Below are 20,737 nucleotides of genomic sequence, written 5' to 3'. Positions count from 1 at the left end.
CAGTAGTAATTTTTTTCCTGTAGAAAAAATATATTGCAGTGAAATTTTAACTTTTCCCCTATCCAGTGAGAGATACTATCAACTTCACCCAAGCAGAATGGTCCAGTACTTTGAGCAGCTTATTTATTCTTCATTTACCTTTTTTAAAAAAATTATTTTCTTTTTTTAAAGCAATGCTTACTGTTTTGTTTGTTTGTTTATTTATTTTTAATCCTTACCTGAGGATATGTTTAGTGAGAGGAAGAGAGAGAGAGAGAAAGAGAGAGAGAGAGAGAGAGAGAGAGTGAGAGAGAGAGAGAGACATCTATTGGTTGCCTCCCATACACGCCCTAACTAGTATCAAACCCAAAACCCTTCAGTATATAGGCAATGTTCCAGTCACTGCTGTGCATGTGCTATGAGATCAGGCAGGGCTTCATTCCTTTCTTTCTTTATTTTTTGTTAATCCTCACCTGAGGATAACTTTTCTATTGATTTTTAGAGGGAGTGGGAGTGGGGGAGAGAGAGAGAGAGGAACATTGATGTGGGAGAGATGCCCTTGACTGGGAATTGAACCCACAACCCTTCAGTGCTCAGGCCGATGCTCTAACCACTTACCCATGCCAGCCCGGGCTTCATTTACTACTTGACCTACTAACCTATCCCATTTTTCTTACCTTACTAATCAAACTTCTATGCAGTTCCCCTGCTTTCTCCCATATCTCTGACACTCTGTCTCTCAAGGCTCCTTTCTCTAGCCAACCACACCTCTTCCCCCAATATTTATAGCCAGGCTTCTTACAAAAAAAACACTGGTGCTAAGGCCTCTCTGAAGGCAACATAAGTCACTGCCAGAGCAGGTGAAAGCAGCCTGTTTTTTTAGAGCTGACAAGAAGGGTGAAGCTCTCCGTCACGATGGGTGAGCGAGCAGACAGGGCCAAGAAACGCCACATCTCAGTGGTTAGTACCTGCAGGCTCAGAGCTGACAGTGCACTGTAATAAGATTCATCTCTGTTCACTTAACTGATGTGGGCTTTATGGTAAATGTTCACTTGCTTAATTACTTTGGCAGACTCACTGATTGCCTTTCCTGAGGAGTTCCAAAAGGTACCCCTGGGATAGAGCATAAACCTCTTTCCATGTCTTTTAATTTCATTCTTTACTTGGAGTACTTAAAAACTGGTATGTGATCCATTTGTCTGCCATCCCCCCTCTGCTGTGCATGAACATTAGGACCACTCCTGTCTAGTGTGGTGTCCATATGCCCGCACTAGACCACTCGGAAATACTGACAGCCTCTTCCCTCCTTTGTCCGTATGGGATCCCATTCCTCCCTTGCTACCACTGAGGTATATGCACAGCTCTTCTGATTAGTTTGGGATTCGTGAACCTTTTTTCTCTAACTAGTATGAGATCCACAGACAATTTCCCTCTCTCTCTAGTCCAGCATGTGATCTACTAAAATAATTTCCCTCTTTTTAAATTTTTTGTTAATCTTCACCCAAGGATTTTTTTATTTTTATTTTTTATATTTATTTTATGCTGAATTTACTCCTGGGCCATAAGTTTTTGTTTCTTCAGTTTCTTCTGGGATATCTTTTTCTTCTGTGCAACCTCCTCTTCTGGTTTAGGAACAGTCTGCTCCTTTTCAGTGAGGATCATCTCAATGTGGCAGGGAGAGCTCATGTATGGGTTAATCGCCCATGGGCTTTGTAGATTCTACACTGCATCTTGGGAGCTTTGTTCACCTGAATATGCTCAGTGACCAGAGAGTCTACATCTAAACCCTTAAGTTCAATGTTCTTGGCATTTTTAAGCAAGTGCAGTAAAAATGTAGCACTCTTTTTGGGCCACCGACCCTGTGTCCAACCCCACTGTTTCGCCTGGGCACACCTACCAATTCCACCATTGTAACGACGGAATGACACACACTGCTTCTTTAAAATGACATCCTTCAGATACTTGGTGTCTTTTAGAATATGCATGTCCTTGATGGCCCGGGCAGTTTCACAAGTGTTTTTAAAGTGAACACAAAGTTTGAGCCTCTTATATGCATGATTCCATGGGGTTTTCTGGGTCTAGTGAGTAGGGAACCATTTTCAGAGGTCACCTATGGCCATTTTGGGGAATAGGAAGAGGGGTGTGTGTGTGTGTGTGTGTGTGTGTGTGTGTGTGTGTGTTTCAGAGAGAGTGGAAGGGTGGGGGAGAGAGAGAGAGAGAGAGAGAGAGAGAGAGAGAGAGAGAGAGAGAGAGAGAAACATCAATGTGAGAGAAAAACATTGATGTGAGAGAGACTCATCAATTGGTTGCCTCCTGCACAAGCCCTGACCAGGACCAGGGATCGAACTGGTAACCCAGGTACATGCCTTGACCGGGAATTGAGCCCATGACCCTTTGATGCATGGGCTGGCGCTCTAACCATGGAGCAACACCAACCAGGGCTTTCCCTCTGTTTTTGAAATGATCAAAAAAAGAAGTCTAAGTAAGCCAACTGCTAATTTTTTTTTTGCCCTCTTGCTCAAAGTTAAATGTTTTATAATAAATTGATTAATTGGGCTCATGGGAATGAGATGTTGTTAATATATTTCAGGTTCTTGGCTCATGCCAGTTTTTAAAAAGTTTTTGAGTCACATTCAGGGGATTGCAGTGTTCACCATTAATTAAAATTAGATTACTTCTTGGGGTTTTGAGCTGCTTTCTACTGCCTGAGAAGTCCTCCCACGTATGTATTAGGATTTTCTTGTGTCCTGAAGTGGGACAGAAAATCTAATAGACATTTTCACATGGCACATTTTATTCCTTTATATTCATTAGATATATCTGAGAGTTTAGAGAGGCCTTGCTTCTGGAGATAGGAAATCCAGGGCCAATCTAATTGCAAAAGCTATCAAAGGTTTGCATTCTATACTCCCTGGAACTGTGCCACCAAATCCTGCTTTGCCACTAGAGACAAATTCAAGGAAGCTGAAGCACAGAATAATGGGATCTGAGCAGGGATAGGCTAATCTTTCTTTATTTGAGTGAGAGAGAGAGAGAGAGAGAGAGAGAGATTTGTTTTCCACCCATTCATGTATTCAGTGGTTGATTTTTGTATGTGCCCTCATCAGGGATCAAACCTGCAACCTTGGTGTATTGTGGCAACAGTCTAACCAACTGGGTTACCCAGCCAGGGCCAGGGATAGGTTAATCTTGTCTAGGGGTAAATTTTACCCCTAGGAAAATTTTGGAGCCTCTTTTCATTTATAGAGACATACTTTTAATAAAAAGTAGACATTTCTAAGGGGAACGAATTAAGTAATATCTTTTATGGAAATGTAGATGGTCCATTTGACTTGTAGTTCCTTCAACTCCTGTGGTTCATTTTACATTCATTCTGATTATGTAAACAATGAAAAAATGTCAGGTTGGTATCTAAAGCAGGAAGGAATTTCATTATTTTCTTATGGCAGTGCTAGAGGAAATAATTTAGCCAAAGTGTAAAGCCAATGGCCTCTTACTTGGCTTAAATCTATGGTTTGGGGCCACTGTAACTAGAAATTAGCTCATTTTTCAAGCAAAGTAGCTATAACCAATTGCCCAATTTCCAGCAGGTGATGAGGTGGAAACCTGCATTGGACAAAGTCATGCATCAAAGTAGAAAGCTCCAACTGCCAAAATGTATAATCATGCACACAGCTCCAGAAAATGAGGCAACTGCCCCTCAGGCTGTGTGCATGTACATTTCACATACATTAACTCTTTCCTGTTTTGCTTCACTTAATGAATTTTAAGCCTTCATTTGTCCAGTGCAGTGCCTGGATGAAAATGTCACCCAATAGGTAAATAACTTACCTGGTGTGACATATGTATTTCTCACCTAGAAATCAAGAGGAATGCTGATTCATATCATTCATTCTCCAGGTTAAAATATGAGAGTTACTATGTTGCAGTCAATGATATACATTCTCTGTTCTCCTTTCGACCAATAAGTTTGTGTACACAAATAAATCAAGTTCTCTTTAGTGATTGGGCCAGTTTACATAGTTGGATCATTGGGTAAAGCAAGCAACTAGATATACTGGCCAGTAGCTCATTCTTCCTGATGGTTGTCAAAATGGCTTCTATAGTAAGGTTCTATTTTTGTGTCTCTGGTCCTAAAAAGAATGGCCACAGGAACTGCCGTATAAGGAAGGGGTTACTTGGCATGAAAGGGTTAAGACGTGGTACATAGGGAATAAGTTAGAGGAATAACCTTAACAGGTCAGTCACTGAAGTTTTGAGTAGATAGTTTCAAAGTGAAAAGGTTAGAAGGTAATTCTTATTTGAGGTTTTATTTTGTTTAATGTTAATTAGCAGAATCTCTGAGGCTTGTAATGCACTGCTGTTAACAGGCGTCAAGGGAAATTGCTTTTTTTGTTATTGTTGTTGAATTGGATGGGCTGAAGATTCATTGACTCCATGAAGAAGAAAGCTTATTACTGCATGAAATGGGAGTATATGAGGCAGTTCTGAAGATGAAAAGAAATGTTAGTTTGAAATTAAGTAACTCAACCTCAGATAAACCATTTTAAACACTGTTACATACCAGTTAATCATACCTTCACCCCTTTTCCAAAGCCAATCTTTTAGCTGTATGTTTGAAGGTTTCCCAGGTAGAAGCAATTATGAATATGATGGTTTTCTTGTCTTTAGCTCCAGATATCTGAGAACATACTCTGTAGTATATCACACTGGGCTGCTCTTTTGGGTCTAGGAAAAGGGAAGCTGCGTGTGGGTTGGAGGGAAGTTCCCTTTAGCTCATGTTAGATGGTATAAATATAGGAAAACAGAGGAAAAGCTTTGGAAAGGAAATCCAACTAGACCCATGGTTGGCAAACCGCGGCTCGCGAGCCACATGCGGCTCTTTGACCCCTTGAGTGTGTGGCTCTTCCACAAAATACCACGTGCGGGCACGCACGTACAGTGCGATTGAAACTTTGTGGCCCATGCACAGAAGTCGGTATTTTGTTGAAGAGCCGGTATTTTGTGGAAGAGCCACACTCAAGGGGCCAAAGAGCCGCGTGTGGCTCGCGAGCTGCGGTTTGCCGAGCCGCAGTTTGCCGACCACTGAACTAGACAAAAAAACTGGTAGTCAGAGAGATTCTTCTCTTGCCTGTAGTGACACAGCCTAGAAGTGGACTAAGCAGGATTTTAACTCAGATCTACTGCCTCTAAACTAAAGCCTTGCTATATGTATACCATGTTCAGGGAAACAATGGTATTTTAACCGGGTCTTCAAGGGAAAATAAGACTTAGTCTTTTTAGTGATGGGGGAAAAAGCATTTCATGTGAAGAAGACCATGTAAACAAAAGCATGACATCTAGTTGTACATGTTTAGCAAGTATTTAAAAATACAGGATTATAGCTCTTAGGAGTTTGAGGCTTGAGATCCAGATTTATTTTTATCAGTATTTAGGTATTTACTCATAATCTCTTTAATGTAAATCTGGTAGCCTTATAGGAATAATTTTAGGGTGAAACATTGAAGAATCTTCCCAGTATGTACCAAGTTAAGTATACTAATTATGTTTCCTCCCTTGGAATAAGAGCTATAAAAACTTTTCCTGTAAACAACCTTTGCCTGTTTTTCTCCTTTTTTAAAAAGTAATATTTTTTTAAAATTTTCACCTGAAGATATGTTTATTCATTTTAGAGAGAAGCGGGGGGGAGGGGGGGGGCGGGGAGGGAGAGAGAAACATGGATCGGTTGCCTTCTATATGTACCCTGACTGGGAATTGAACCTGCAACCTTTTGGTTACAGGATGATGCTCCAACTAACTGAGCCACTTTGCCAGGTCTCTTTTTGTCATTTCTTCCTGAAGGATTTACATAGCAGCTTTCAGAGACAGCCTGCTTCCTTCAGCTATCTCAGTCAGGAAACAATCACCATGTTCTGGGCTCCTGGATGAAACATTATTTATTTAATGTTTCATGAAAGACCCTTAGATGTTCCCCCTGTCTGTAGAAGATAGCTGGTATTGTGAGAAATTGCATCTTTGGAGATTTGTTTTAGATTCACATTGGATATGAGGAAGAGTCCACATTTTCTCTTAAGCTACATTGCCTACATTGTTAAGGTAACATTTCCACACATTTTTTTGGGTAAGTTGGGCATTAACTTGTGTCTCAGCCATCATCCATCCAGCACTAGGGAAAAGAAAGCTGCTTTGCAGAGCCATGAGTCAGAGAGAATAAGTTAAAAATGGACCAAGAAATACCCAGCTCAGCCTTGCTGTTCCATCTGTCCACTTCATTTTGCTTCAGTTTGTATAAGTGACCCCTGTCTTCAGCACTCAGAAATTGACAGTTGCTTGGAGGGTGCCCCAGATTCTTGCCCTTAAAGGTGCTTTGGGTGCAGAGTCATCCCTCATGGAAGCTGGCTTTTGAAATACCCTTGACTGTGCCATTGTCTGTTTCTTTTCTCTTTCCCCTTTGGGATTAATTCAGCTGCACTAGGAGGTCACATACCAGAGTGTAACACACTCCCCCACTGCTCTCCCAAATAAACAGAAATTTAGGCTTACTTTCAGAAGCTACTAGATTAATAGGAAATGCCAGAAAGCTTTTCTCTGGCCTCCTGGTATGATTGAAGATGAGAAACCTTTATTGTCTTTAGTGACAAGTTTTGTTTCTTCTTTGGAGGACAGCTGTTCCTGTCTGAGCCACCTTTTCTCCCAGGATAGGGATAAAACATTTTTACTGCTATTTTCATACTTTTAGAGAATAACTGGTGATCATGGAGCTCCTTGTTAGTGGTGAGACTGGACAGAAACCTTCTCAGACTTTCATTCATTCAGTTTTAAAAATCGAATCTGGGCCCGAACCAATATGCTCAATTAATATTTGACAAAGGAGGCAAGAACATACAGTGGAGTCAAGATAGTCTCTTCAATAAATGGTGTTGGGAAAATTGGACAGATACATGCAAGAAAATGAAACTAGACCACCAACTTACACCATACACAAAAATAAACTCAAAATGGATAAAGGACTTAAATGTACGACAGGAAACCATAAAAATTCTAGAAGAATCCAAAGGCAAAAAAATCTCAGACATGTGCAGAAGATCCTTAAACTCTATCTGCTGTAATTTATAAAATAGTCGCTGGCCCAATGAGTTTCTTTTCCTCCTGCCACCAGCATTGCTAACAGATGCAGGCTCTAGGAAAGTCATCTTGGTAAGTGAAACACTCCGGGATCTGTAAATTCTAGCAGAATTGGTTGCTGGAGAAAGCAGCTTTCTCAAGAACTGCTGGAGGCAGAGGCCTTAGTCTTTTTTTTTTTTAAACAACTTTATTCATATATGTTATAATTCACCCATTTAACATGTACAACTTATTGTATAACCATCGCCACAATCTAATTTTAGAATATTTTATCTCCCCTCCCCCCCAAATTACTCTATACCCATTAGCAGTCAATCTTTTTTTATTTTTTTTATTTTTATTTTTTATTTTTTAAAATATATTTTATTGATTTTTTACAGAGAGGAAGGGAGAGAGATAGAGAGTTAGAAACATCGATGAGAGAGAAACATCGATCAGCTGCCTCCTGCACATCTCCTACTGGGGATGTGCCCACAACCCAGGTACATGCCCTTGACCGGAATGGAACCTGGGACCTTCCAGTCCGCAAGCCGACGCTCTATCCACTGAGCCAAACCGGTTTCGGCTAGCAGTCAATCTTTATTACTCCTCTAATCCTCCCTTTAGCCTCAGGCAACCACTAATATGCTTTCTCTATATATAATAATTTACCTATTCTGGACTTTTCTATAAATGGAATCATACAATATGTGGCCTTTTGTGTCTGGCCTCTTTCATTTAATATTGTCAAGGTCCATCCATGTTGTAGCATTTATCAGTACTTCATTCCTTTTTTATGGCTGAATAATCTATTGTAGCCATACCACATTTTGTTTATCCTTTCTTCAGTTTACCCATTCTTCAGTTATCCATTCATGGACATTTGGATTATTCTACTTTTTGGCTATTACAAATAATGCTACTATGAACATTTGTGTACAGGTTTTTGTGTAGACATAATATTTTTAAAAAATTGATTTGAGCAAGAGAGAGAAACATCGATTTGTTGTTTGACTTTTTTATGCATTCATTTGTTGATTTTTTTTATGTGCCCTGACCAGGAATCGAGCCCACAGCCTTGGTATATCTGGACAGTGCTCTAACCAACTGACCTGTCCGGCCATGGCTCTCTGTAGCCTTAATGTTTTCATTATTTTGGGTATATACCTAAGAGTAGAATTTCTGAGTCATATGGTAACTCTATTTATTAACATTTGAGGAGCTACCAAATCATTTTCCAAAGTAGCTCTACCATTTTACAGTCCCATCAGCAATGTATGAGAGTTCTCCATGTCCTTACCAACACTTGTTACTGTCTTTTATATTATTGCCATCCTAGCAGGTGTCAAGTGGTATCTCATTGGGGTTCTTTATCAGCTGTATGATGCCCAAATATTGTTTCCCATTCTCTGGGTTTTCTTTTCACTTCCTTGATGATACCATTTGCAGCACAAACATTTTTTAACTTGACCTACTTTTTCTTTGTCACTTGTGCTTTTGGTATCCTATCCAAGAAATCATTGCCTAACCCAGGTTTGTAAAAATTTATTCTCATGTGTTCTTCTAAGAATTTTATAGTTTTTAGATCTTACATTTAGATCTGTGATCCACATTGAGTTAATTGTGTATATGGTGTGAGGTAGGGATCTAACTTTATTTTTTTTTGCATATAGATATCCAATATCCCAGCACCATTTCTTGAAAAAAAACTATTGTTTTCTTATTAGATTGTCTTGCCACCTTTATCAAAGGGAAGCCTTAATCTTTCCATATGGGTCTGTTTAATGATTTATTCCCTACTCAAATTTCCTCTTCTTTCTACTCCTTAGCCCACACAATCTTCAGAAGAGATGGCAGTAAATCCTTTTGGAAATAATATCAGTGGGAAGGAAAGCCTTAAAAAAAAAAAGATGCTTCTTTCATCCATAAATCTGGTGCTTCATCTTTCTTCCACTGAGAGCTAGTCAGGCTTAAGTCCCAGTCTAGGGCCATTGCCAGGTGGGGGCAGTGTGGAATCACAACCCAGATGAGCCCTGGTAGCCTCCAAACTTCCTAGAGAAGGAGAAGCTTAGTATTTCAGTCAAGGCCTGTGTCATTCAGTTGGGCTGACTTAGCCTGGTTTCCGTGTTTGTCATCTCTTTGCTATCTCAGAACATATTTCTATTTCAACAGTATGAAGCTCCTAATCCCGCTCTCAAATTCCTTCCTAAAGAGGCTGGCAGGAAAAACAGTCAGTGTCAGGTTATTTTTCTTATCTCCTAAGCCTAGTGCCCTGCACCTGGCATCTCCAGTAGATCAGATTAGTACTCAGATTTTTCAAGTAACAACCCTAAAAAAACAGCAAGAAAAGTAAAGCAGAGACATATACTCAAGTGCCCTTCGTGGGTATTGAGTTAGAGATTACTAACTGGATTTAGACTGTTCCACATCTCTCAGGTTCCTAAACAGTCCCTCAGTTTGTCTGGTGGGAGACCTTAATCACCTGCTGAGATTTGAAGCTCTGGAATGAGAATGTCACAGGGCAGGTTGGAGGTTGATTTTATCTTCATTCCAAATATAAATTCCCAGAGTGGCAAATTTGTCATATCCTCCGCCAAACAATATGAGCATTCATGCCCTGCAGCATAAAGCATAGGACTCTGACCCATTTCTGTCTTATTTAATTTTTTCATTCATTGAATATTTACTGAGCACCAGCTGTGTGCCAGGCATTGTGCTAGGTGTTTGATGTTGCTTTATTATATAAATGTTGTAAGAATCCTCTAAGATTTAATCACTCTTTCAACAAACATTTATTGTACGCCTACAATGTACTATTCCTAGGTACTGTGCTAAGTGCTAAGATAGGTATTATTATTCCCACATTTTTCCTTCTAATGAGAGATATAGCTTCCCTAAAATCATTCAGAATCATAAGTGGTCAAAGAAGGATTCCAGACCATGTTTTTGTAAGATCTCTGGTTTATATTTTTTTTTACCTGTATTAGATTCAATGGTTCTGTAATTCTTTACAATCAATAAGTTATATGAAAAGAAAACATTGATTTCTATTACGCTGTCATACACACAAATATTTGTCTAAAACCTGTGATTTTTCTGCTATACCAGACAAGAAATAAGGACCTATACCAAGGCATTGGTTTCAGAGAAATTTATTTATTTCAGATTTCAGAGATTTTTTAAGAGGTAGATTTGATAAGACTTGGTGACCTTGAATGTGAGGAAGTAAAAAAGAGAGAGTATTTGAGAGTGACACTCAGATTTTGGTTTCAATAGCTGGAAATAAAATTTTGATTTGAAATATTAACTAACAAGTATGAAGATTGATTCTAGGCTTTGATAAAGCTCAGCTTCTTCAGAGGCTGCATTTAGCGTACATGTAGGTCCAGAGTGCCCTGTTCTCCCCTTGGAGCTCTTCAGAGCAGAGCCAAGTACTTTTCATCCTGACTGAAACACCAGGGCCCCCTAGTGGACAGCCCACTGGGTCCTGTTTCTTGTCTGAAGGATGCTTGGTTTTGTTTTTTGCTTGGTTGGGAGGTTTTCTCTAGTTCATTTGCAAAGCAGAGATGCTTAATTCTATTGTCTCTAATAAATTATTAAACCCTTCCCCCTTCAGAGTTATCAGTTCACCCTCATATGATCTCATGTTCAGTAAGGAGACAATTACCCTCTGACAATCATTCCCATGCTTTTGCACTCTAAACCAGAGAGTACGCAATACTTGTTTTTAACTCATTTCTTCTTCTTTCCATCTGGTGCTATATTAATGTTAATTCTTTGTTTCAGAGCCATCATCAACCACTTTAACCCCAAAATTGAATCCTATGCTGCTGTGAATCATATATCCCAACTGTCTGAGGAGCAGGTAAGCTACTACTCTCCCCAGAGTGACCCTGCTTGGTGGCTAGGATCAAGTAGTTGCCCTCTCTCTAATGGCAGAGGGATTCGTGACTGAGCTTCTAGTGGGAGTGGCAAGAGCTAGGCTGCTAAGAGGAATTAGTAAGTGATTTGTTGATAGTACTTTAAATAGTAATGGCTTCAGCTTTTGTGCCATATGAGAGGTTTGTTAAATTATATATAAGATCTGTAGGTGAAAATTTGGAGAATTCTTATTTTAGAGTGGGTGATAAGGCATTTATTTTCTTTTTATTTTAGGCAGAGAGTCATTTTGATTTTTGAAAATAAGAAATGAAAACTTAGAAATGGATGAAACTGCCAATTAGAAAAACCCTGAGTTCAGCTTAATTTGATGCTGTTTGGCTTGTTAAAACGTGAGCCTTCATTGGGGCAGGTTTTCTTTAGTAATTGAGTTCTATATAGCTTGAACAATTATTTCTGAGTAGATTTTTCTATGGCATGGACTGATTGGAGATTCAGATAGCATTGTGTGCTTGTTTTCCTGGAGTCTGGCCTGATTTCCCCATCTCCCAAAGTGCCGGCCCTCGGCTCTGCATTATATAAAAGTAGAGATGGAACTTTAGCGCATGGTGGGGCTTGAACTTGGTTTCAGAATGAGACTCTTGAGTCCTTTCTTTTTTTAAAAAATATATTTTTATTGATTTCAGAAGGGAAGGGAGAGGGAATGAGAGACAGAAACATCAATGATGAGAGAGAATAATTGATTAGATGCCACTTGCAAGACCCACACTGGGGATCGAACCCACAACCCAGGCATATGCCCTGGCCAGAATTGAACTGTGATCTTCTGCTTTATATGTTGACACCCAACCACTGAGCCATACCGTCCAGGCGAGTCCTATTTTTAAAAGCACAAAATGAAACATCCTATTCACACAATCTCCCTTCCTTCTCACTTTATTCTTAAGTTGGAGGGCCAGGGTATGCATGAGGTGAGAGTCCAGGTACCAGTATATAGGCTCTAAGCCAATTTTTAAAAGCCCACATATGCTCTGCTCTGCTTTTTTTTTGCCAGTGCACCAGTGTAACCCTTCTTTGAACCTCTTGCTAGCAGGACTAGCCAGCTACAGTGTGACCATGTGTTCCAGCGTTCCTAAAAGCGATTCAGCTATTCCAGTGAGGCACCCAGCAAGCCTTTTTCCCAACAGACAAGCTTCTCAGTATTCCAACCAGTGGCTCTTTCCTCAGCCAGATGGATAGGACTCTATTAGTATATCAGTTGTTCCCTGTGACATATTTGTTCTCTTTCATGAGGCCACCAGTGAGAATCCATCCTGTTATTTAAACTGCCTTTATAAATGGCTTCATTTTCTTTTTTTTCTATTCTGCCTGTGGGGCATTCCTGAATCCTGTTCTTTGATACCACTGCTGTCTGTAAGGTACTTCAAGATGCTACCTTTTTCCTGATGGACCAATTCAGATTGGTTTTACTACATACCATTTTTATACAAAAGAATACAACATCTTGAATTTTGTTCAGTGAGAGAAAGGGTGACTTTCCTACCACAGTGAGCTCTGGTTAGTCTAAAAGCTTTTTTTTTTTTTTTAAAGGAAGATTTTTTTTCTCCGTCAGCCATGTGCAGTGTTCATCCCCCAGTAGCTTGGGAAGGTCAGGCTGAAATCTTTCTACAGCAGTAACAGCCACAGACCAATAATAAAAATCCATTCTGGTGCATGAGGCAATCTGGAAAAGGATGATTAGTAAGCACATGTCCTCACCCTCCTCCAACTTCTTTCAAAGTTAAATGAAGTGATGAAAGTGCCTCTCAAAAAGAGTCTACAACCAGAGATGAGGCAATTTCTATGGAGGAGAGTAGATAGTTCTGTTTGAGAACGGGGAAGGGATAACAGCTCTCAAAGGTTTATTTAGTCAATAAATAATTACAGGCCTGCTGTATACAATGTATGGTGCTGGGTAATGAGGATCAGTGGTGAGTGATTTAAGTGTTCTTATTCTCATGGAGTTTTTGTACACTCATTACCTCTCTTACCAATCCTTTTCACTTGGGAAATGGGGGAAGGGTGATACTATTCTGGGACCCTTTGCAAAACTGCTCTCAAAATAGTTGTTGCTTCTCTTCCCTAACTGACTTTGAAGGGCACTACATGACAGTTTAGGGTACACTTGATTTTATTCTCAGCACTATCAGATTCAAAGTATTTGACTGCCTTGTTAATCTCCAACATGTGTTGGAGCACTTCTCTCTCTTCACTTATGAACATTAAAGCTAACATCACTTAAATGTTAAGTGTATTCACAGCTTCCCAAAAAGCTGGCTTTGAGATGCAGTAGGGACCTGCAGTTGTTAGCAGCAAACTAAGTAGAAAGAAAAAATCAAGAACTTAATCCCCAAATAGATTCTAAAGGACTCCTAAAATAAAACCTAAAGACCACAAACAGGAGTTAACCGGAATCTATAGCACCTATTAAGATAGCAGACAAGAGAGGACTCTTTGTTAGATCTGCCTGCCCAGCCTGCCATTTTTTTCTGACAGATTTGTGAGTTTTTGAGCTTGATAACCCCCAGACACATTCCAGCCTCTGTTTGAGGCATTGCAAAGTGATGCTTGTAAATCCATTATTGCTTATTAAACAAAGTCCATTCTCTCACTTTTTTTGTGTGTTGTTGTTTTTTAGTTATCCAGAAGATAGATGACATTTTTCTGTTAATTCTTATTGGCTTCATAGAGGGCAAAACTCTTTAATCAGTTAATACCCTCAGCATAACTGAATGGTTGTCCATTTTCTAATGTAATAAACTGCATGCATTTTTATATTGTATACACAGGTGTCATATTTGTCTGAAGTTGATTGTGAAGCTTGTTCATCTTAACTCCTTTTTTATGCATGATAAAATATACATAAATTTACCATTTTAACCATTTTTAGTATACAGTTCAATGGCATTAAGTACTTCACATTTTGTGGACCATCACCACTATTCATCTCCCGACCTGAAATCCTATATCCATTAAACAGTAACTCTCCATTTCTCCTCCCCCTCCCCAGCCCCTAGTAACTATGTTTTACTTTCTGTATTTGTGTATTTGATTATTCTAGGTGGCTCATATAAGTGGAATCATGCAATATTTGTCCTTTTGTATCTGGCTTATTTCACTTAGCATAATGTCTTCAAGGTTCAACCATGTTGAAGCATGTGCCAGAATTTAATTCCTCTTCAAAACTGAATAATATTGCAGTGTGTGTGTGTGTGTGTGTGTGTGTGTGTAGCGTGAGAGCACATTTTGTTTATTCATTTACCCATCAGTGGACATTTAGATTGTTTGCACCTTTTGGGTATTTAAAGAATGTTGCTATGAACATTGATGTGTAAATAGCTATTTGAGTTCCTGCTTGCAGTTCTTTTGTATATATATCAAGAATTTAAATTGCTGGATCAAATGGTAATTCTGCTTAAGTTTTTGAGAAACCACCGTACTATTTTCCATAGTGGTTGTACCATTTTACACCCTATTTCTCTACATTCTCGTCAACACTTGCTTTCTGTTGTTTGTTTGTTTTTATATATGTCTAGCCATCCTAATGGATGTGAAGTGGTATCTCATTGTGGTTTTGATTTGCATTTCCCTAATCATTATTAAAATTGAGTGTCTTTTCATGTGCTTATTGGTCATTTGCCTATCTTCTTTGGACAATGTCTATTCAAGCCTTTTGCCCATTTTTTAATTGGGTTGTTTGGGTTTTTTGTTATTGAGTTCTAGGAGTTCTTTCTATATTCTGGATATTAATTCCTCTTCAGATATGTGATTTGCAAATATTTTCTCCCATTCTGTGAGTTGCCTTTTTACTATGTTGACAGTGTCCCTTGATGCACAAAACTTTAATTTTTATGCATCCTACTTCTCTATTCTTTTGTTGCCTGTCCTTTTTTAATTTTTTAAATTGATTTCAGAGCAAAAGGGTGAGAGAGAGAGAGAGAGGGAGAGAGAGAGAGAGAAAGAGAAAGAGAGAAACATCAATGATGATAGAGAATCATTGATCAGCTGCCTCCTGCATACTTCCTACTGAGGAACAAACCGGCAACCCCAGCATGTGCCCTGACTGGGAATCAAACCGTGAACTCCTGGTTCATAGATGATGCCCAACCACTGAGCCAAACTGGCTGACGTGTTGCCTGCCCTTTTGATGTCATATCTAAGAAATCATTGCCAAATCCAATGTCATGAAGCTTTTCTCCTATGTTTTCATATAAGAGTTACATAGTTTTAGCTCTTACATTTAAGTCTTTGATCCATTTTAAGTTAATATTTGTATGGTGTTCGATAAGGGTATTTGGCCATTTTGTATTTCACATATTTCTATGAATCAAGATTATGGAGAAGATGCAGCTTGTTTTTCCAAGAACTGTGAAACTACTCCCAGTTTGTTTCCTACTGGCCTTGTTTATCTCTAGTACATCTTGTAAAAATTGCCCTTCAGGCTCCTTGCCCATCCTCAGCTGAGATTTAGCTCCTTTCTCTCCCCAGTATGGCTTGTTGGTAAGGACCTGTCCTTAGCTGGAGAATCATTTGATATGCTTCTCCTCCCACTAGTGGCCTACACCCTGATTTTCATTCTCCTAGGAGGATAGCTGAGTCACCAACCTGTGTTTCATAAATGTGACCCTTTTTCTGTACTAAATAAATGTAGATGGAAAGTATTTAAGAGAAACTCTTGCCGAAACCGGTTTGGCTCAGTGGATGGAGCGTAGGCCTGCGGTTTTGATGATGCCTCAACCTTTTGCAGCAAGGATTCAGGATCTGGAGAAGGGGCTGTACACAAACGGATACACTAGATAAGAAATATAAATTTAGAAATTATTGTGGGAGCCAGAAGGAGACCTACTCTCTAGTGGAGAGGCTCTCTGAATCTCCGAACTGAAAGCTTTTTATTTACTAGAATATACATTTTCCCTTTAGCAAAGCAAACAGACATCAATGGTAATGTTTGGTAAACAATAAAGGATTATCAGCCAGCAGCAGGGTAATACAATGCTGATTCTCAGCCCTTGCTGAATATCAAAGTCCATCAGCCTTCTGAGGGACTTCTCGCATTTACATATTAACTACTTGTTGGTCTTAGCCTCCAGCAGATGTTGCAATGCTCCCTTTATAGAACTATGTTGAAATAAAAGAGCTCTTCAAGGGGTTCTCCCCCCTACCTGGCCTACCCTAAATTCTTATATACTCCTCCCTCTCCTTTATTCTTATTTTTCAAATTAGGAAAAGTATTTTATTATTATTAGCTAGACCATATTAGAAATGAGTCCACACTTAAGAGGTCTGTGATGAAATCTTCACAGATTCTTAACCTAAGGTCCAAAAATAGGCTTTAGAGAATTATTGTACACTGTGAAATTGTGTTTAAAATTATTTGTATGTCTTTTTTTTTTTTCTTGAAGAGGGTCCATCTTTCTTAAAATTCTCAACCAGTCTTTGACACTCAGGCTGCCTTGAATACTATCTCATACATTCCTTGCCCCAAAAGCCCTTAGATCTTTGAAAATGCCCAGTGAGGATCTTAAGCTCCTTTTAGGCTATTCACTATTTGTTTTGATTTACAAATGGTATAACATATTGATTTATATCACTTCTAATTTACTTATGGGCAAGAGAAGGCTTCATAGCAGAACTTTACAGAAGATTCTCTAGAGCCCTGAATATCTAGAGTACTTAGTGGCAATTTAAGATTCAAGTCAAAGCCTTCTCTGAGTATCTGAATCCTTAAGCTTTCAGTCACATTCATGACCAATTTTATTCCTTTGAAATATCCCATTGGAAAGCAAGTAAATGATTGGCCTACTCTTGCTTTTTTCAACCTTCATTCAGGCTCAGTATTTTAGCTTTTAGTATCTGTTGTGTGCTTCAGATTATGCTAGGCATTTGAGGAATACTGAAGTATGATAAAGGGCCTTTGTTCTCAAAGGATGGAATAAGTGCAAGAGATGGCTTAAGGCAACTTATTGTCAGTAGCAGACCGGTCCTAGTAGTAAGATCTGTGAGTTCAGGTTAGAGAAATATCTCTGCAAGTTGTGGTGGTCAGGAAAGGCCATATAGAGGAGAGAAGATTTGAGTTGGGTCTTGAAAGAAGAGGAATAGGTATTGGATAAATAGAGAGGCATAGATTATAAAATGTACTCAAAGTCAGGGACCTAAAAAGGACAGAAAGAACGAAGAGTCTGAGAGTTTCTGTAAGTCTTACCCTTAGGTTCCAGGGTACCCAGAGGCTGGGTGATTTAGGAATACAATTCAGTCATTTAAAGTATCACAGCTTCTATAAGCCCTAATGCACTGACTCTCATCCCTGTCCTAATTGCACTGCCTTTCATTCAATTTACAGGCATTCATCAAGGGCCTAGTATGAGCCAGCCTCAATGCTAGGCATGTGATAAGACCTAATGGGCAAGCCTATCTCTTTTTTGTTTTAGTTTTTATTAAAAATCACATAAAATTTACCATATTAACTATTTTTAAGTGTACAGTATAGTAGTGTTAATATAAGCACATTGTTGTGCAGTTTCTGTCTAGAACTTTTTAAAAATATATATGTTGATTTCAGAGAGGAAGGGGATGGGAGAGAGAGAGAGAAACATCAATGATGAGAGAGAATCATTGATCTTCTGCCTCCTGCACGCCCCCTACTGGGATCAAGCCCACAACCTGGGCATGTGCCCTTGACCGGAATTGAACCTGGGACCCCTCAGTCCACAGACCAATGCTCTGTCCACTGAGCCAAACCAGCTAGGGCTGTCTAGAACCTTTCCATCTCACAAAACTGCAACTCTATTCATTGAACAACTCCCCCTACTCCCCATCTCTCACCTTTGGCAACCACCGTTCTACTTTCTGTTTCTAAGAGTAGTTAAATCTATCTTGAAGCTGGTGTTCCTTTCAACCAAGTGGCCTGCTAAAAATTTCTCTACATACATACTTAGGAATTTTCTGGGATGATCAGAAGGTAGTCTGCAGGTACCCCATATGTCAAGGACCATAGGATACTGTACCCAGATTCCTAAGTTTTCTATATTAGGAATTTTATGGAGTTTCACCTCCCATTATCTCTTTAAGTCTCCACTTTCACTAGAGCTTTGAATATTAGATTCAGAGGAGGCCTGTATAATGTTGTACATTACAAAAGGTATCTTCAAAAGTATTATGACAAAGCAGAGTATCATTCATTTTGGGGAGTATGTTAAAGTAAATTAGGGAAATAGACAAAAAATGCTTCTGAGCTGAATGAGTGAAGGTTGCATTGGAAGCTAAGTATTGTTTCCATCTATTAGTTGTCTTTCTAAACCTTTTTTATTTTCTCCTAGTCCTAAGAGCCACTGTACCTGCTGTGTTTACAAATCCTAATGAAACCCAGCTTTATCTTCCCAGAGAGGAATGAGATAAGAAGAGCCCTAATTTGTGGGGCAAACGTTGTTAGGGGCCCTGGGTGGCACCCATTACTTGGGAACATCTAGGAGAAAGCCCAGAAAGATCTTGGAGAAATATCCTAAGAGCTTCATGGCTTATGAGGAAAATGGAGCCTAATACTTCAGCTTCAGAGTTGTTGGCCCTTGGTGTGCTAGTAAATGTTTAACAACTAGAATATGAGGGGGTGAGTGGTGGGAAGGGGGCTGTTCTGTAGCGTTGTGTGTGAATGCTTCCACCATGGCTGCCGATGTGAAGCCAAGTGGCTCTAACTATGCTTGAAAATTAAACACTCAACTCCACAGGCCAAATGTGCATTGGCCAGCTCCCTGGTGGCTGAGGAAGACTGGGAGAAGGGGCCTATAAAGCTGTGAGTTAAGGCTTTCTTAGCAGGAGGTGAGTATGCTTCACTTTCCCCAGGGGAGCCACCTATATAAAGTTCTCCCCCCGGCAATTGAGGCCTCTGAGTAGCCCATTCTGAGAGCCCCTGTGATGATTTCTCAGCCTAGAACAGGGTCTTAACCGCTATTCAAGACAGCCTTGGCAGAGACATATGCTGGAGAGCTGAGATTTCAGACTCCCACAGTAGCCATAATTCCATTTCCTGTACTTGGTATCCTGTTTTGCTACAACAGTGTACATTTTTACACTGCCTCTCTATAACCCTGAGTGATGGTTGTGGTGGTAACTCCTACTGAATGTGAGCATGTGACACAAAGCTTTGGCTGTCTGACTATACCTTCCCGTTGACTTTGTTTTGGATTTCTGGCATTTCACTTGACCTGTTTGATAGAAAAAAAAAGTTTGATGTGAATTGTTTGTTTACTGGATTCACTAAAGCAGGAAAGACACAGAGTCACGCAGAGGGATAATTTTTTTTAATATATTTTATTGGTTTTTTTTTACAGAGAGGAAGGGAGAGGGATAGAGAGTTAGAAACATCAATGAGAGAGAAACATCGATCAGCTGCCTCCTGCACACCCCCTACTGGAGATATGCCCGCAACCAAGGTACATGCCCTTGACCGGAATCGAACCTGGGACCCTTGAGGCCGCAGGCCAACGCTCTATCCACTGAGCCAAACCGGTTAGGGCAGAGGGATAATTTTTTTAAATCCTCACCCAAGAATATGTTTATTGATTATTAGACAGAGAGGAGAGGAGAGAGAGAGAAAAACATCAGTCAGTTGCCTTCCATATGCTCCCCAAACTCACAACCTAGGTATGTGCTCTGACCAGGAATCAAATCTGCAACCTTTTTGGTGTTTGGGACAAAGCTCAACCAGCTGAGCCAGGGCAAGGCAGTTCCATTTTTAATTTTTGAGGTAAGTCCATACTGCTTTCCACAGTGGCTGCACCAACCTGCATTTCCACTAACAGTGCACGAGGGTTCCCTTTTCTCCACATCCTCACCAACACCTTTGTTTGTAGATTTATCTCATTGTCGTTTTAATTTGCATTTCTCTGATGATTAGTGACATTGAGCATCTTTTCATATTTCTATTGGCCATCTCTATGTCCTCTTTGGAGAAGTCTCTATTCAGGTCTTTTGCTCATTTTTTAATTGGGTTATTTGTATGTTTTGGTGTTGAATTGTATGAGTTCTTTATAAATTTTGGATATTAACCTCTTATCAGATGTATCAGCAAGTATGTTCTCCCGTTCAGTGGGTTGTCCTTTCATTTTTTGATGGTTTTCTCTATTGTACAAAAATCTTTATCGTTTGATGTAGTCCCATTTGTTTGTTTTTTTCTTTAGTTTCCCTAGATTGAGGCATGTTTGACAACCTCGATCTTGTCAGTTAATCTGAAGGAAGAGGCTAGCCAGGGATAGTAAAGTGGATGGAGAAACAGGAAGAGTGAAGATAATAGGGCTCATTCCTGAAGGTTGGGAAAGGTCCTGGTTTGGGAAGGACCCTTTCAGTTGAGGAAAAAAAGCACTGAACACAGGGGCCTGGAGAGTTTGCTGCCAGTTTAGGCAGAAATGCCTAAGTAGAGGCTCCTGGCACAGTATGATAACTTTATAATACAAGTGAGAGAAGAGTCTCCTATTCCATCTAAGCATATCAGGAAGGTCACTAATGAGAAATACAACTTTTCTACACACTGAATTTTTTTAAAATTTATTTTATTGATTTTTCACAGAGAGGAAGGGAGAAGGATAGAGAGTTAGAAACATCGATGAGAGAGAAACATCATTCAGCTGCCTCCTGCACACCACCTACTGGGGATGTGCCCGCAACCAAGGTACATGCCCTTGACAGGAATTGAACCTGGGACCCTTCAGTCAGCAGCCGACGCTCTATCCACTGAGCCAAACCG

At 39.7% G+C, this 20,737-nt stretch overlaps 1 protein-coding gene and 1 pseudogene across 3 annotated transcripts in view; one reads left to right on the top strand and one right to left on the bottom strand.

Moving 5' to 3' along the window:
- CUNH10orf76 (chromosome unknown C10orf76 homolog) overlaps positions 1-20,737 on the top strand; it is a 143,704-nt gene that overhangs the window by 104,413 nt on the left and 18,554 nt on the right. For all 3 annotated transcript variants that reach the window (XM_023759817.1, XM_006095871.3, XM_006095872.3), the window contains one exon: positions 10,870-10,948. In XM_023759817.1, the coding sequence (XP_023615585.1) occupies positions 10,870-10,948 (79 nt within the window). The remainder of the gene's footprint in view (positions 1-10,869; positions 10,949-20,737) is intronic.
- On the bottom strand, positions 1,506-2,076 carry LOC102432861 (annotated as a pseudogene).

Source organism: Myotis lucifugus, unplaced genomic scaffold, assembly GCF_000147115.1.
Source record: "Myotis lucifugus unplaced genomic scaffold, Myoluc2.0 scaffold_162, whole genome shotgun sequence".
In the NCBI taxonomy this organism is placed as follows: domain Eukaryota; kingdom Metazoa; phylum Chordata; class Mammalia; order Chiroptera; family Vespertilionidae; genus Myotis; species Myotis lucifugus.
This window is presented reverse-complemented; position numbering and strand designations above follow the sequence as displayed.